Below are 17,479 nucleotides of genomic sequence, written 5' to 3'. Positions count from 1 at the left end.
CTTTCAATTTCAACGTTCTCTATTTCAATCAATGTAAAAAGATTAGTAAATTTACAATTATGATCAATGAAGAAGAGATTGATTTTGTTTTTTTCTTCGTGTTTTAAATTTTTACTTTTGGTGTTCACAAAGAATATTGCAAAGATTTTGATGAAGTTAAAAGCAATGGTTTTATGAATTGAATAACCAATTAATGATGAAGAAGCAACAAAAAGACAAAAAGACAGTAATAAATTCAAATTTAGGTGGAGAAGATAAAGATTAATGTTATCCAATGAGAAATTAAGTAGTCTTTGTATTTAATTAATTACTTATATATTTATTTTTTCTTACATATTTAGATTTTGAAAAATTAGTGTACTTATCAGTCATTTTGCACTTGGGTAATATAGTCTTTTAATAATTCAAATATTTGTAGAGTGAACTAAAAAAATGATAGGGTGACACTACCCGCTGCCTAGAATTAATCAATTCGTATTCTACAACTTATTTCAAATTAAAATCTATGATGTCCTGTAAACACAACATTTTGGTCCAACATTTCATCTCAAAGAGGTTGATTGGATTTGTCAAAGTAGAATGTTCTTCTTCGTTTGGCAAAAGACAATTGATTATTCATGAACAATAAATTAATCTATATTAGCCGACGGCTTATAAAATAAGAAAGATGAGAGCGTTGTCTATAATTTTTTTTTTCTTGATAACATTTTACAGAACTATTATCTGCATAAGCCTAAGCATTTTACCTTTGACTGTCTTTTTTTTTTTTTTTTTTTTTTTTTTGAGAAGAACCTTTGACTGTCTGTCTGAATTATTTAATCCCACAAGCAAAAGAGAAAGTCCTTACTAATTTTCTAAAAAGAATAAAAAGAAGAAAAATATATATAATTATGTATGTAACTGTGTACAAGTTTAGTTTTGTCACCTTCTCTCTCTCTCTCTCTCTCTCTCTCTCTCTCTCTCTCTCTCTGTGTCAGCGCTCATGAATCATAAAAAAAGGCTGCTGTCACTGTGGAACCTCTCTGACCACTCCAATCTCATCCTCTCCTCCACCCAACCCAACCCATTACTATCCGTTCCATTAACACCCATTTCTCTCCCTTTCAATTCCAATTCCATTTTCTTTTCCAAAAAAGCGCCAATCACTTATTGCCTCTTTTTCCCATTACTCCAACTTGTTCATATTTCTTGTTGTTGTTGTTGAGCTCCTAATCAAACCCACCACCACCACCACCCCCTACATAACTTCACTCACAATTCACACCTAATATTAGTGTGCTCATGACTCTCTCACCTTCAAGATCTGAGATTTCCTAGATCTCAAAGACAGACAGTTAGAAAAGAGAAAAGGACCAGAACCCAACAAATGGGGAGCAAATGGAGGAAAGCCAAGCTTGCTCTTGGCTTGAACACTTGTCTTTATGTTCCTCAAACTGCAGAGGAATCATCATCACCGTCTCCAAACGGCGTCGTTGAGTCTAGGCACTCCGACGCCGTTTCTTCCTCCTCTCTGCTTTCTCCGACTGGTATTGGCTCCGACCGGCGACCCACCACGCCCACTCCGTCCTCCTCGGGGCTCCGGTTGCCCAAAAGTGGAGCCAAGTCCTCCAAGGTTTGATCTTTCCTTGTTTTGCAGAAAACCCATTTGAGATATTGAGATTTTTGCAAACTGGTTTGGTTTTTGTTTCTGGGTTGATTTAGATATGAGCCATTTTGATGTGCAGATGTGTGTGTGTGGTGGATATCCATGGTAGATTCTTAGTGAAACCAGTGAATGAAAATGTCCTTTTTCATTGAACAGAATTTTGGTTATTTGATTAATGATGTTTAAAGCAGCAATCTTGTTGTCATTTTATAATAATTTACTGGTGTACCAACTCTTATCCCTGCCTAGTCTTTTTCTTCACTCTGTGTTAATGTGGGGTAGAATGTCCTGGTGGGGTGTTGTGATAATGTGATGGATGTGAATATGGGGTGTGTTGTATTTTATATTGGTTGTCAGGTTGTTTTCATCTCTGTGTGAAGTTGTTGTGAAGGGAAGAGAAAGTGGACTAGTCCCTTTAAGGACCATTGTCCTCTTTGGCTTATTAGAAAAGGAATACTCTTCCACTGTACCTTTCCTTTCTTCCAAGGGGGGACGGTGCTTTGTCTGGTCAGCACAAGTGCACTGTCGCATATTTACAAACCCCCATCTCTAGACCCTTGATTGTGAGCTTTCCTGCAATGAGCATCAACAAAAGAAAAAGAAGAGGAAATTAGTAATGGGAAGTCCTAGAGCAATTCATTCATCATTCTTTTGATATGTTAAAAGAAAAAGAAAAAAAATTGTTGTTCTTTTGATGAGAATTGCATAAAAGAATTTCTTACTGTCTTGAAAGGTTCGTCCTTAGGCTGCGAGTTGCTTTTTTATTCTTACTTTCAAAAAGTCATCCTCTTGATTGATCTTAATTTCCCATTGTGTCGTCCGCAACGTTTTTGACCATTTTTCATTGACTTCTTTTTCTTGTTGGCTAGCTAGCTGATTTACAAGAGACGGCTTTAATCACACTAGTTAATTGAATAAAAGAATCTTGAAAGAGGCAACTGTACTGTACTGTAGATACAGTGCAATCTAGTTCATCTTTTTATGCTGTAGTTATAACTGTATGGGTAAAAAGTATCAGCATAAGATCCAATTGTGTCGTGGTGACCCTTTGAAATTTTCACATGTATCAAAGAAACTTGAATATTATAAACCAGTCACCTGATTCTCTAAATTAAAGGGTTTGATTTAGCTACAAGTCCCCAAATGCAGAATTCTTGGAAGACTTTCAAAAGCTGGTTAACTAAAGGGGGTAGTCAAAAAATCCATAGACCAGAAAACTAAGAAATTATATAACTCACATCCCAAAATGAAATCTGAGGTTAAAATGCCTGCTCAATTGTAAACTTGATTCATTGAGTACAATTTTTCTTCCTGTTATAATTTTATTTTCACAAGTATTTTTGCAAATTGCATATGAGATGATAATATAGAAATTAACTATTAACATTAGTATATTTTTCCTCTGCATAATTTGGAATTTGTATTTCTGAATGCAACCAGTCTGATACATTGTTTTAACCAGCTTGTCCTTAATTGCAGGGAACTTGCGCAATATGCTTAACTACCATGAAACCTGGACACGGGCATGCCATTTTTACTGCAGAGTGCTCTCACTCTTTTCACTTCCACTGCATTACTTCTAATGTAAAACATGGGAACCAAATTTGCCCAGTTTGCAGGGCAAAGTGGAAAGAAGTCCCCTTTCAGAACCCTGCTTCTGATCTTTCACAGGGTATTCCAAGAATTAACCCAGTGAATTGGCCCCGAGATGATGCATGGATGACTGTTTTACGCCAAATTCCTCCACCACACGTTGACGTGAGCCGGCCTATTACGTCACTCTTGCACACTCCTGAACCAGTTATTTTTGACGATGATGAAAGCTTAGATAACCAACCTGACATTTCTAAGAATACGACATCTGTTGAAGATCAGAGTTCTAACAGCAATTGTATTGGAATCGTAGAGGTCAAAACATATCCCGAAGTTCCAGCTGTTGAAAAATCAAGCTCTCATGATAACTTCAGTGTTTTAATTCATCTCAAGGCTCCTCTTACAAGTGCAAGACAGAATGGCAGCAGAAACCCAGTGTCTCAAAATTCTCGGGCCCCAGTAGACCTTGTTACAGTGCTTGACGTTAGTGGCAGCATGGCAGGTACAAAGCTTGCTTTGCTAAAACGAGCCATGGGGTTTGTGGTGCAGAACCTTGGTCCCTCTGATCGGCTTTCTGTTATTGCCTTCTCCTCTACATCCCGCCGGCTCTTTCCCCTTCATCGCATGACTGACACTGGAAGGCAGCAAGCATTGCAGGCTGTAAACTCTCTTGTTTCAAATGGTGGGACAAACATTGCCGAGGCTCTTAGAAAAGGTACCAAGGTTTTAGTAGACCGCAAGTCAAAAAATCCTGTTTGCAGTATCATACTATTATCTGATGGGCAGGATACTTATACTGTTAATAGTCCTGGTGGGATCCATCCTCGTACAGATTATCAATCACTTCTCCCAATCTCTATCCGTCGCAATAATGCAGCAGGCTTGCATATTCCAGTTCACACATTTGGATTTGGTGCAGACCATGATGCTGCCTCGATGCATTCAATCTCTGAGATTTCTGGGGGAACATTTTCTTTCATAGAAGCTGAAAGTGTGATTCAGGATGCATTCGCACAGTGCATTGGGGGCCTTCTGAGTGTAGTGGTGCAAGAGCTGCATGTCAGAATTGAGTGTGTTCACCCAAGTCTGCAATTGGGTTCAATAAAAGCTGGGAGTTATAGAACCAGCATGATGGCTGATGCAAGAATGGGATCTATTGATGCTGGAGACCTGTATGCTGAAGAAGAGAGGGATTTTTTGGTGACAATGAATATTCCTGTCGACAAGTCTAGTAATGAGATGTCACTGGTAAAGGTTAGATGTCTTTACAGAGACCCAATTACGAAAGAAATGGTCAATTTGAATGAAGCTGGTGAAGTCACAATCGAAAGGCCTGAAGTAGCCGGACAACTAGTAGTGTCAATGGAAGTAGACAGGCAACGCAACAGGCTTCGTGCAGCAGAAGCAATGGCCGAGGCCAGAGTAGCAGCTGAGAATGCTGACTTGGCTGGTGCAGTTTCCCTTCTGGAGAGCTGTCGTCAGGCATTGGCTGAAACTACTTCTGCACGAGCTGGTGACCGCTTGTGTGTTGCACTTGCAGCTGAGTTAAAGGAGATGCAAGAAAGAATGGGAAACCGTCGTGCATACGAAGAAACAGGTAGGGCTTACGTTTTATCAGGATTGAGTTCACACTCATGGCAGAGGGCAACTGCTCGAGGTGATTCCACAGATAGCACAAGCCTTCTGCAATCTTACCAAACCCCATCAATGGTAGACATGGTGACACGGTCTCAGACTATGCTACTAGGGAACCCATCACCTCGACGAACCCTCAGCAGTGTTAAGTCATTTCCAGCCAAATCACAGCCACGTTAACTGACAGTGGTGGAAGTACTACACACTACATATATCCGTCATTAATGGACCTTTTCTATTCCTTTAATTTTTCTTCCTGTGGTTTGGGATAATTGGGAAACAAAGGAGTTTTGGGTGTTTTAACTGGGTGGTGGTATATTTCTTTGTTTGTCATGTATATGAATAAGAATTGGCGAAAGGTGAGTAAACGGTGTCTTCAGAACAACTGTGAAAAGGAAAAGGCGTGGGGGGTTAGGATCTGTAAGTGTGATTTTGGGTGATGTACATGTAGAGGGTTTTTCTTTTTCTCTTTCTGGTTATTTGCTACTGTATCTGAGAAGAGAATGGGGTATAGCCTTGTAATTGTGGGGATACTTGGAGTGAATTCTTCACTTGAATATATGAAATGGTATCATTATTCCTGATTCGTTTCACCAGCTATAGAATTTTATGTTAATTCATTCACTTGATCAAGATTGCAATTACACATGCATTTGCATCCTGTTTTGGATATTCGATTGCAGATACTTCATAGAGAAACAAGAACTAGAAGAAAAGAACGAACAAAAATATACATAAAAGTTGGAAGAATCAGATATATCAACTATATGCATAGAAATACATCCAAGTTTTAACCATTGTCTACCATCATTCATCAGAACCATTAGAAACCCTAAACTCATGTGCCACCATCATCATCTGTGTCAAGATTTCAGATTATCAACACTTGTTACCAGTATTCATCAGCAGGCATGCGAAATTTACACAAATGCGCAAACGCCACTCTTCTGCAGCCACTATACAACGCAGCCCCCATTATAAAGATGTGAACAAGGCATGAGAGTAGCTTCCGAACCCATTGTCGATGGCACTTCGGCTCTAGTCCTCCCGAGTTTCTCAATGGGCAGTGTACTTGCCGGCACAAACCTAGGCACACCATAATCATCAATAGTACCATCGTCACCATCTGTGTCATCATCAATAACATAGAGATCAACCTCTACCCTCATTCGCAAAATCTTGCGGCTAGCTTGATATTTCCATTCAGTGTCAGAGGCCTTGAACATTATGGTATCCACCAAGGAGCTACGAGCCTCAATCGGAACTTGCAGCTCTTGAAGCTTCTTGGATAGAGCAACACCTTGCAAGTCTCGAAGGAACTTTTCATTGGGGTTATACTGGAGTTCAATGGAGTCCTGGTTCTCGCTAATCCGGACGTTGTCTGCTATGATTTCTTCCTCGTGAACATCAGCAGAGTGGAGGCGTCTGATTGTGGACTTCAAATCCATCAAGAACATGGTGCGTAGCAACTGGTTTTCAGGTTCTTTAATGCCCTCAAGATATGTATAGCAGCAAGTGTCGCCCACCACTTTCCAGTAGTCACTGGCCAAGGCCATTTGTTTGTAAGAGGAAATAAGAAAGGTTGAAGATTGATGCTCTCTCAGAAACCCACTCCTGAAATAATGGGATTGCTCGAGTTGCCTGAATGAAATAAATTGGGGATCGATGGGGTAATATATAAAGCAGATGACTGGGATTTCATATCCCAAGTTAATAGATATCTTTATTCTTTTTGGCAATGGATTCCTAGTTACTTGGGGACATAGCTTACTAGCATTAAAATCTAATCTTTCCCCCTTTTCGTAGTTACTTGCGGAGAAAACTGGGGTCCTTATTTACGCGGAATAAAATTTCTTTCGGAAATTTTTTTTTTTCATTATATTTCAAAAAAAAAAAAATCCTTTTATCTAGAAAGAACATAAATACAAAAATTTTGCACCATCATTCCTTAAAAAAAAAAAAAAAAAAACACACTATCTTACAAGGCAAAATCATAAATTACAATTATCCCGCCTCAACACTCAATTGCTTGTGGTATGATGAAAATAGATACTTCTTGTTGAAGCTCATAAAAGAGATTCCAACAGAACATAGACTCGTAAAAACAGACTAAAAGAAATTAAGAGTTGGGTCGTGATTGAGCGTAATTAAACAATCAAATATGCGTGCAATGTATATATGAATGATGTGCCCTACTCCCAAGTATAGGAGATCAAGTTTTAGTATAAGGAAAGTGAGAGTATCGTACCCAATGGATTGAGTAACTCAACCCTAAGCTAGATTACCGCAAAAATAAAACCTAGAAAACGCATGTACCTTTTTATAATTTTTTTTTTGTTTTTTTTTTTTTTGGAGAGGACATATCCTGCACCTTCCAGAAGTAAAGTACTACTGATGAGGAATGACCAAAACAAAAGAAATCATCTAAAACGAAAATTAGGGAGACCCAACTTATCTCTTAAACAAAATTGATTAACGAAACTAGGAGATGAATCAAACCAAGTAAAGCCCGTACCAGAAGCGCCAAAATTGGCCAATGCATCAGCCACCTGGTTACCTTCACGAAATATATGTGAGCAACGAAATTGCATCATTGAAATGTGATGCACACAATTCTTCCATGCCACCTGTAATTGCCAAGGTACCATCTGGGGAGAGTGGAGAAAATTTAGAATGAGGGACGAGTCAACTTCTAGCCAAATATGCTTCCAATCTCGAACCCATGCAAGCTCGATTGCCTTGATCACTGCCATAACCTCCGCCGCAATGGAACTAGGAATGTCAAGGGATGATGAAAAGGCACCGACAACCTCCCCATGATAATCACGAAAAACACCACCATAACCTGAACGATCCTCCCCTCGCTTCCAAGCACCATCCGTGTTAACTTTGAACCAACCAATAATGGGTGGATGCCAATTCACCTCGTAAATTTTTGGGGCACAACGCGGCCTACAAGTAGCACCAAACCTCTTCAAGACACAAAGAATGATATTAACAATGAGAAAGTGGTATGACATTTTGTTGGTTAATTTTAATTTGGATAAAGGAAACTAAATTGCACAAAAATTAAATTAAACTAATATAATGTAGAGACTAGACCAATGAGAAGAGTAGAGACTTAAGCTTCACACCTAACCTTACTTATGCACAAAATGTAACCCATATTTGATGTAATAACTTATTTTGATAAATTTATCCTTAGTGCTTTGGTGAAGCTACCAAGAAACCAACTAATCATGCAATTCAACAAACTTTGGTAAAGCTAGGTTAAATTACACAACCTTAGTCCCATTTATTTTCCATTAAAACACAAAGTGGGCTATTAACCGCAAGCCTAACACCCCCTTAGAGCAATTAAACTCACGACTCATGCATTAAGTCTAGAGTAAGAAATTCAAACAACTTAACATTTCCTGTAGAAACCATTAAGCCACCACCTAAAGGCTACTCATGCTCACGGATTCAAGAAGTGGTCAAGTTCAAGTTTCCGATTCATTAGTTTCCTAAACATGCTTTCTAGATGATTAAGCTAGCAAACACATTTAGTATGCATTAAAGTTTAGAAGCTTATAGATTCAAAACATGCATAAACATCAAAACACATGAAAATTTACATTATTTGCGCATAAGTTTGCCCTAGCCTCAAATCCAACTACTCACAACACATGTTATTATAAATACAAGCCATGAACATCAAACTAAAGAGAGAAGGAAGAGAAAATGGAAGAACTACCTATGGGTTTGACTCTTGGTAGAGTCAAACCGAGATCTCAAAGCTCCTACCTAGCTCTCAAAGATGTCAAATGATGACAGAATTGCTTCAAGCTAAGTATGGGATTTTCGGTCTTTACGACCCAAAACACCATACACATCCACAAAACTCAAGAACAAGAAAGAACAAAGACTTAGATGTGTGAAAACAAGTGTTATGATTGATCTAGAGTGTGTAATAACTTCGGTTTTGGTGAAACCAAAGTGCCTACACACCTATTTCTCACACAAACTCAAAGAACTATGTACAAGCTATGAAAAACTAAGCAAAAACTAGAGAAAAAATAGCTTTTTATGTTGCTAAATGAGAGAGCCAATGGTTTAAACGGTTTTGGGGGAGAGAATAGGCTATTTAAAGGCAAAAGCAATTCAAATGAATGGTGGAGATCAAAGGAAATGAATGGTTAGATGCAATTGACAAAAGTGTAAGCATAAAATGTGGATCTAATCTTTAATTTCACATAAAAATGACTTAAAAGTCCATAGATATTTTGGTGGAGAAGATAAAGTAAGGGTAGGAGGATCATTGTGTAAATAAACAAGACAATAAATGAGAGACAAAGAGGGGGGACCACTTTTTTTTTTTTTTTCTTCAAATTTTGAATCTCAAAATAGGGTAAAATTCCTTTTATGGTACCTGAGGTATAGCCAATTGGACACTTTGGTACCTACTCTTCAAAAGAGGACAATTTGATACCTGAACTTATACTCCATTTGATACTTTGGTACTTCTGTTAATTTTCAGTTAAATGTGAGGGTAAAATTAACATTTAGAATATATGTACAAAAATAAAATAAAAAATATGAGTTTTGTGGGTTGATGACCGTTCTTCATCATTTTATATAGGTATGAATTAATGCTTATGGGTTATGTTGAAGCTGAAATAATTGAATTTTATGTTCAAGAAATATAGTTTACGTGATTTGAACACCCACGAGACAACTCCACCGAACTATGTCTAATCCACTGAAAGTAGTCTCTTGAGTATTCAAATCACGATGACTAAATTTTTAAAACATAAAATTCAATTATGTCATCTTTAACATAACCCAAAAGCATTAATTCATGTTCATTTTCTCCCAAATGACCCAAAAAATGATGAAATCCCAGAGTTGATGGTCATCAACCCACAAAACTCATGTTTTTTTTTTTTAAAATTTATGTATGTCTATATATATATATATATATATATATATATATATATATATATATATATATATATATATATATATAGGATTTTTCTCAGGTAAGGATGTCCTTAGTTTTTCTTATGGAACGGATTTACTGTTTTCACCCACTTTCCGATCACATTTTCACATCTTAACCGTTCAGTTTTTAGGTCCTAATGTATGGATCAACTCTACAAAATTTCAGCCAATTTGGTGATCGTTAAGGCGTCCAAAACTGCAATTTACATGAACGAACCGAATCTGTCGAACCGGAACCGTTCGTTTACATTGTTGTAATTTGCAGTTTTGGATGTCTTAATGATCACCAATTTGGCTGAAATTTTGCAGAGGTGATCTATACATTAGGACCTAAAAACTGAACGGTTAAGATGTGAAAATTTGATCGGAAAGTGGGTGAAAACCGGAAATTCGTACCTAAGAAAAACTAAGGACATCCTTAGTGTAGCTGGACTGTATATATATATATATATATATATATATATATATATATATATATATATATATATATATATTCTAAATGTCAATTTTACCCTTACATTTAACTGAAAAATTAACAGAAGTACCAAAGTGTCAAACGGAGTATAAGTTCAAGTATCAAATTGTCTTCTTTTGAAGACTAGGTACCAAAGTGTCCAATTGACCATACCTCGGGTACCATAGAAGGAATTTACCCTTCAAAATAATCTACACCACACTTCCCACCTAAAGTCCCTAAGCCTAGTTAACAACTCTTTCTTATCCTCCACACATGTGCTTGACCAGTCAACTTGGCCGAAAATGGTCGGAATCCAGCATTGGCCTGCATTGACCCCTTTTTCGTCCGTTTGCGCATTTTCTTCTCCTTTATTTCTTTAATTAAATCTCCACCAAGACTTTAGAATTGGCATTTGATTTCTTCATACCAAATGTTTCTCCATAAGTGTAGATCATTTTGGTAAAATTTTAGTGCTTAGTTCACCGTGGTTTGGTCTAAAATTCTGCCTGAATCAGTACAGGTCTGGTTTTCTAGTTTTCATCTTTTAGTGCTGAAACTTGCACCGACCTTTTGAAGACCTTCCATTCCGAACTAGTTCCTGTACTCTTCATAAGTAATGATCCTCCGGATGTCTATAATGCCTCTGTAAAATTTAAGCTCATTTGAAGATCATTTGGTTATGCTTCCGCTTCACCTCCCGCCTAACTCGAATTCTCCTAGCCAGAGTACGAAAATGTGCTAAAGTTGACTTTTTAGGGCATTTCCAAGCTTATCCATCATTTCCTAGCATGATAAAGAAAACATAATAAATATATATATATATATATATATATATAACATAGAGGATTAAATAAAAGCTCAAAGTTAGGGGCATAATTATTGGGTAATTATGGACCTAACATTAAGCTAGGGCTAACTCCTTTTGAGTAGGGTTGGAGTTAGCGGTGTTTTTTTTTTTTTTTTTTTTTAAATTAGGCATACCAACATTAATAGCCTTCTTAGAATTTTTTCCATGGCTTGGTTCCTACCAGACCTTGCTAAGGAGATTTTGAGTTCTTCTTTGGCTCCATATATCAAGGTTCTAAAAAACGCTAGGCGCTAGTCGGGCGAAAGCCCGAGGACTAGCGCCTAGGGGCCTAGGCGGGGACTAGGCAGTTTTTTTATTTTTATTTAATTTTTATTTTTATAACATATAATTATATAATTATCTAATTATATAATTATATAATTTACTTCCATTGAATGGGAAGTGGATCTACACAAGTAGAAGAATGTGTTGTGCGCATCAAGAGTCAAAAAACGTTTTAATTGGAGACTAATACGCAAACAAAAATTCAATTCCCATCCAAGACAGATGCAAATCAGATGCAAAATCCATCAAAAGTTCAAAACAGTGGTTCTGTATTGAACACTTGAACAACCACAAGCAATTCTGGCAACAACAAGCAAAGTCCAAATTCCAAAACAGCCAATTATCCAACTTGTCAACAGCTCAATCATACAATTTAATCAAGGCAGCAACTGAAATTCGTACATTCATTATTCGAACCAAGAGCAAGGCAACAACTTAATTACCAATCTTGAAGATTTCTGAATCGAACCAAGAGCAAGCCCAGTTTACCACGACCTCGAGACTTCAACTGAATACCCAGAAATCAGGGACAGAGTGAGCGACAGATTGATTTTGTCGTCAACTAAAAACCTAGACAGATCGATTGAAAAACTTAAACCCAGAAATTCAACTTACCAATTCAACCCAGAAATTCATGAGTGTGTTAGTCAAGGAGAGAGGTCGTGCAGCCATGCCGGAGAGAAGGAGAGATGCCGTGCGGCCGTGCCGGGGAGAGAGAGAGAGAAGAGAGAGACGGCGACAATGAGAGTGAGTTTAGGATTCGAGAAGCTCGAGTTCGATGTTTCCGTTTTTACCCCATTCGAGTTTAAAAAAATATATATATATGCAGCAACGCCTAGTCGACCAACGCCCAGCGCCCAGGCAGCCCCGCCTAGGCTCCGCCCAGCCCGACTAGGCGGCCGATTTTCAGCCCAACGCCTAGCTCAATCGACTAGGCCAAAATCCGAACGGAACTGAGACGCTTAGCACCTAGGCGGCCGCCTAGGCTGATTTTTAGAACCTTGCCATATATAGTAGCAGTTAGCTTAGAGCATCTTTAATGGAGTAGTCAAAATGCTTGTGTCAAATTTGAATTTAAAGGCTGATGTGTCAATTGTCATTTTTGATAAATTTCTACTCCAGTGGATAGGTTATTTTATTTTTTATTAAAGAGGATCAAAAGATTTCACTCCTACCCCCATGGTGACTCGAACCCAGAACTTGGATTCTAGATAGTGGGTGCAAATGGATAGGTTAAATTTAAATATTATTATATTACTCTTTAGGATATTTTATAACAAAAATAAACCATCTTTTCCCAACATCTCCCATTCTTCCTCTCTGTTTTTCTTGCTGCACAACTCCACTTCATCTCTCTGTGGTAGTACATTGGTTTTGACAAAACTCCAATTCCTTCTTCTACATGTTTCGAATCCCAATTTCCAGATTTGCCACAATTCTCATAAACTCAAATCCCATTAAATTTTTATTCACAGACCCAATTCCCATAATCACAAAAAAAGCTCAAATCTTTGGTGCCAAACAAAAGCTCATCAAAATGCCATCCCAGCAAATCCTACCTGCAACGTACCACCCACCATCTTCAAATCCTGCCACCACTAAGACAAACATCTATCATGAAGGTTTTTCATGAGTTAATTTGGTCTGGGTAAGATGAAAGAGAGAAAGTTTTAGTCTGTTATTCCGATCTCTTATGATTTTATTTTAATCCTAGTCGAAATCGAACTCATCCATGGTGAGGAGCTACTCGTGGTGAGGTTGGGGGCATTGAGGTTTTGGTCTATTCATGGTGAGAAGGAGCTATGCGTGGTGAGGAGATCTGGGTAGGAATCTGAAGGATTTGGTCTGGGTAGGAAGAACGATGGAGAAGAGAAGAAAAGAGAGAGAAGGAAAGAGAGAGAGAGAGAGAGAGAGAGGGAGAGAGAAACAATAAAAAATAAAAGACTGGCTATGTTAAATTTGACAGCCCTAGTCGAAATGTCAATTACACGTCAGGTATGACTTATGAATTGGAGAGGATTTACATGTCTTTTATTACCATTAGAGCTCTTCATGTGGATTTGACCACTCCATTAGAGATGCTCTTATGAGCAGGAGAGTCCTTATACTTCTTTCTAAGCCTTCCAGCCCTCCGCTTCATAGTAGCAATTCCATTAATCTCGATAGTAAACTAAGCAGGAGCTTATTCGGCGATGAAAAAACCTCACCCTCATGTTTACATTGTTGACCAGAAATAGCAACTTCATCCTAAACTCTAAAGTGTTTCCCAAAACACCCCATGCATATGTATTGACTGGTCAGCCCCACCAACACATGATACGTCTACCCTACATAAGTATCTCTCAGTATATCTAACCATCAAATTAGACGCTAACTGATTCGATGACGCCGTAGTTGTCTTCCCTAAAACCAAATGTATTAATTTGAAGCGGCATTGCAGGTTCATATTATTTTGGAAATTAAGTGCAGACAAATCCCTTTATCTTTAATGTTCTGTAATATAGCTTATTTGTCAACGCACTATAAGGTTTTGGACCACCAATCTTTCCCTCATCTTTTATATAATTTGCATATGAGTCTGTTGAATTAATTTATCATATCTCCTCTACATATCGGAGAAGTGACATGTTAATAGTAATTAGTAAACATGCTTAGACTAAAAAATGTTGACACAGAACAAAACATATACATTAAAATGTTGGGATAAAAATTACATCTATCCAATTTGATCAATTAGCTAGAATGCATGATGAAATTATCATTTATCAAAAGGCATGCAGAATTTACACAATGGGCAAACCCCACTTTTCTCAGCTACTCTACAATGCAACTTTCATGGTATATATGTGAACAAGGCATACGAGTTGCTTCTGCACCAACCAAGATCTCCTCCATACAAATGGAGCACATTAATTGTTGACACTTCGGCTCTCGTCCTCTCCAGTTTCTCAAGGGACAAGTTACTTGCCGGCACAAACCTAGGCTCGTAATAACCAATACCATCATCATTATCATCCTCAGTCTCATCATCGTCCTCCGTATCGTCGTCATCATCATTATCAACAAAACAAATACTGACCGCCACTGCCATACGCAAAATCTTGTGACTGGCATCAGGAATATGTGCCACTGCCATGGAGCTTCGAGCATCCATTGGGACTTGCAAGTTTTGAAGCTCGTCGAATATGGCACCACGCATGTAGTATCCGTAAGCTGCAAGCTCGTCGAATTGAGGCCTTATTCACGCTCGAGCGGCTGTTGCGTTCCATGAGTTCTTCATCTTCCAATTCACAAGAGCGTACGTGTTTAATCATGGCCTCGAAATCCATCAAAAATTTAGTCCATGGCAACTTCTCTTTGGGGTCATCGACACCAAGAAAGTGTACATCACAGTAAGGGTCGCCTAGTACTTTCAAGTGTTCACTGGCCATGGCCATGTAACCCCATGTTCTTGAATATACTTGAAAGGTAAGTAATTAATAATTTCGAGCTCTATCTTCAAAACGCACTTCTACAGTGACGAAACTAATTAATGGGGCTGTATTATATAATGTCTGATGGTTTTCAAATTGAAGTCGGATTCCCATTACTTGTGGAGTGAGGTGGTGACCAAGTTGTTGGCTTGCAAATTTATCTTTCGTAAGTTGGAAAACTTGGTAGATATAAAGAAAATAACTTACTTTTGAGTATTAATTCTAACCTTAACTGTGTTAACTTTCGGTGTATTTTTTCTTTCTTTTCAAAAAGAAAAATCGTATTGTTAGATCTTAATCACCACAAAGGATTCGACTCTTAAGTATATAGTAATTCTGGGAGTTTATCGTTGCAGTACTTTGATGTGTACAAATTGACACGGACAATATGAATGGGAGTACATAGTATTATTTTTTTAGATCGGAGTACGAGAGACGTGAAAGAGTTCATGCATACTGAACAAAATAAACAAATACAATATAGTCGGAATCATAAAATTACAAATCTGATGAATTTCATTCAATTCACTAGTATTATCATTCATCATCATCAGTGGGCATGAGGAACCTACAGGATGGGCAAACCCCACTTTTCTGCAGCCACTCTACAATGCAACTCTCATGGTAAAGATGGGAACAAGGCATACGAGTCGCTTCCGAACCAACCATCATCTCCTCCATACAAACCGTGCACATTGTCGACGACACTTCGGCTCTTGTCTTCTTCAGTTTCTTAATGGACGCTTCACTTGCCGGCACAAACGTAGGCTCATATTCACCAATACCATCAAAAACGCCAACACGAAAATCGATAGCCACCTCCATATGCAGATACTTGCGAGCGTCATAAGAGCTATCGGCTCGTGCGACTCTGGTTCCCTTGAGTATTGGATCTTCAATGGCTGCACGAACTTGGATTGGAACTTGCAGGTCTTGAAGCTCTTTATTTATGGCAACCCACATGCTATGTGGATTGTACTCAAGTTCGACTGAGCGCAGATTCTTCTCTTCTACAATTTCTTCATCATCCTCCAAAACAGTAGACTGCGCGCGCCTTATCTTGACATTGAAATCCATCAAGAATTTGGTGTTAGGCAGCTCCTTTTCAGGTTGAACAAGACCTAGGTATTTTGGGTTGCAGGTGATGTCACCCACCACTTGCCAATTTTCAGTAGCCATGGAAAGCGAGAAAAGATTGATGAAAAAAGATCGAGCGAGCTCTTTGTGGTAGAGAAGAAGAGTGCGCTCAAGCGATTTGCTGTAGAAATGAATGAAAGCAAATGGGCATAGATGGGGGTATATAAATATAATGGATGATAGTTTCCCAATTGTAGTCGGAGTTCCATAACCCACTGAAGTTTGGATTCCTAATTACTTGCGGACATATTATATTCAGTTACTTGTGGAGGTGTAATTAGGTGGTTCCCAAATCTTTCCTGTTATTTTTGGCCAATAGAAAAATCTTTTAATTTCTAAAGTGGAAGAAAATGGAATTCTTATTAATAAGGCAGATCAAAAAGAAGAAGAAAAAAACATTTGTTTATCTTAATTAGGAAAACGTACATTAATATATTTCCACTATCCGAACATAAGGGCTGCTCACTTAAAGGAGATAAGTGAATATGACCGCTAAAAATAAATGTAATGTTTTAAAGTTGTTATATTTTTAACTCTTAAATTTAATACATTCATTGAGATGCAACTATATATTCCTCACAGTCCCTTAAGTGAGCAAGACTGATCTGAACATTATTAAGCTAGTATTACAAGTCTAGCTAGTTACCTTCTTCCCCAAAAAAAAAAAAACCAAACGTACAATTCTAGTTACCAATTATTGCATTTTTATTTAATAAATAAAAACTTATTTTTAATGGTAATCTCTCTCTCTCTCTCTCCCCACCTAATGTGTTTTTAAGTTCTACATCCACTGGTGTAAATGTACTGTCTCTTCTTACACGCTCAATTCATTGATTCAATTTCGAAAGTACCAAGCACAAAATTTTGTATACCATGTCTAACCATGGAATTAGACTGATAATGCGGTAAATGTCTTTCTTAAATTCAAATGTATTTAAAAGGGCATTATTGATTCATATAAATCTTATTAGGGTCAATTTCATTTTACCTCTCTAACTTTTACACCTCAAGTCATTTGTGTCCTTACACTTCTTAGTTCATCACATGTGTACCTCTATACTCACCAATTTCAATCTATATTTTCAAACATTTAGTATTTTTTTTTATCATATTACTAACTAAAATATTTTGATACTCTTGTCACGTATGATTTTTCATGCTACATTAATCAAACATCATCATAACAGAGGACGCACTAGTGCTCCATTATTGATTAACCAAATAATTGACAAAAAATTAATGACTAGATGATATTGGTTAAAATTAGTAAATACAATGACTCATGTAATTAAATTAGAAATAAAAGGACACAAATAAAAGGCAAGGTTCTAAAAAACGCTAGGCGCTAGTCAGGCGGTGGTCCGGAGCCTAGCGCCTAGGGGCCTAGGCGGGAGCCTAGGAGGGGACTAGGCGGTTTTTATTTT

General features: G+C 37.7%; 2 protein-coding genes across 2 annotated transcripts; one reads left to right on the top strand and one right to left on the bottom strand.

Annotated features, from left to right (window-relative positions):
- The first annotated feature begins 1,057 nt into the window (after window positions 1–1,057).
- Window positions 1,058–5,457, top strand: LOC133729245 (E3 ubiquitin-protein ligase WAV3-like). The gene is made up of 2 exons (XM_062156740.1): window positions 1,058–1,612; window positions 3,125–5,457. The coding sequence occupies exons 1-2, from the start codon at window positions 1,367–1,369 to the stop codon at window positions 5,051–5,053; spliced, it is 2,175 nt and encodes a 724-aa protein (XP_062012724.1). The 5' UTR covers window positions 1,058–1,366; the 3' UTR covers window positions 5,054–5,457.
- Window positions 5,458–15,455: 9,998 nt separating this feature from the next.
- Window positions 15,456–16,097, bottom strand: LOC133730528 (uncharacterized). The gene has a single exon (XM_062158102.1). It carries the CDS (start codon window positions 16,095–16,097, stop codon window positions 15,456–15,458), a length of 642 nt encoding a protein of 213 aa, XP_062014086.1.
- Window positions 16,098–17,479: the final 1,382 nt, after the last annotated feature.

The sequence above is a fragment of the Rosa rugosa genome, chromosome 2, assembly GCF_958449725.1.
Source record: "Rosa rugosa chromosome 2, drRosRugo1.1, whole genome shotgun sequence".
Classification (NCBI taxonomy): Eukaryota; Viridiplantae; Streptophyta; class Magnoliopsida; order Rosales; family Rosaceae; genus Rosa; species Rosa rugosa.
This window is presented reverse-complemented; position numbering and strand designations above follow the sequence as displayed.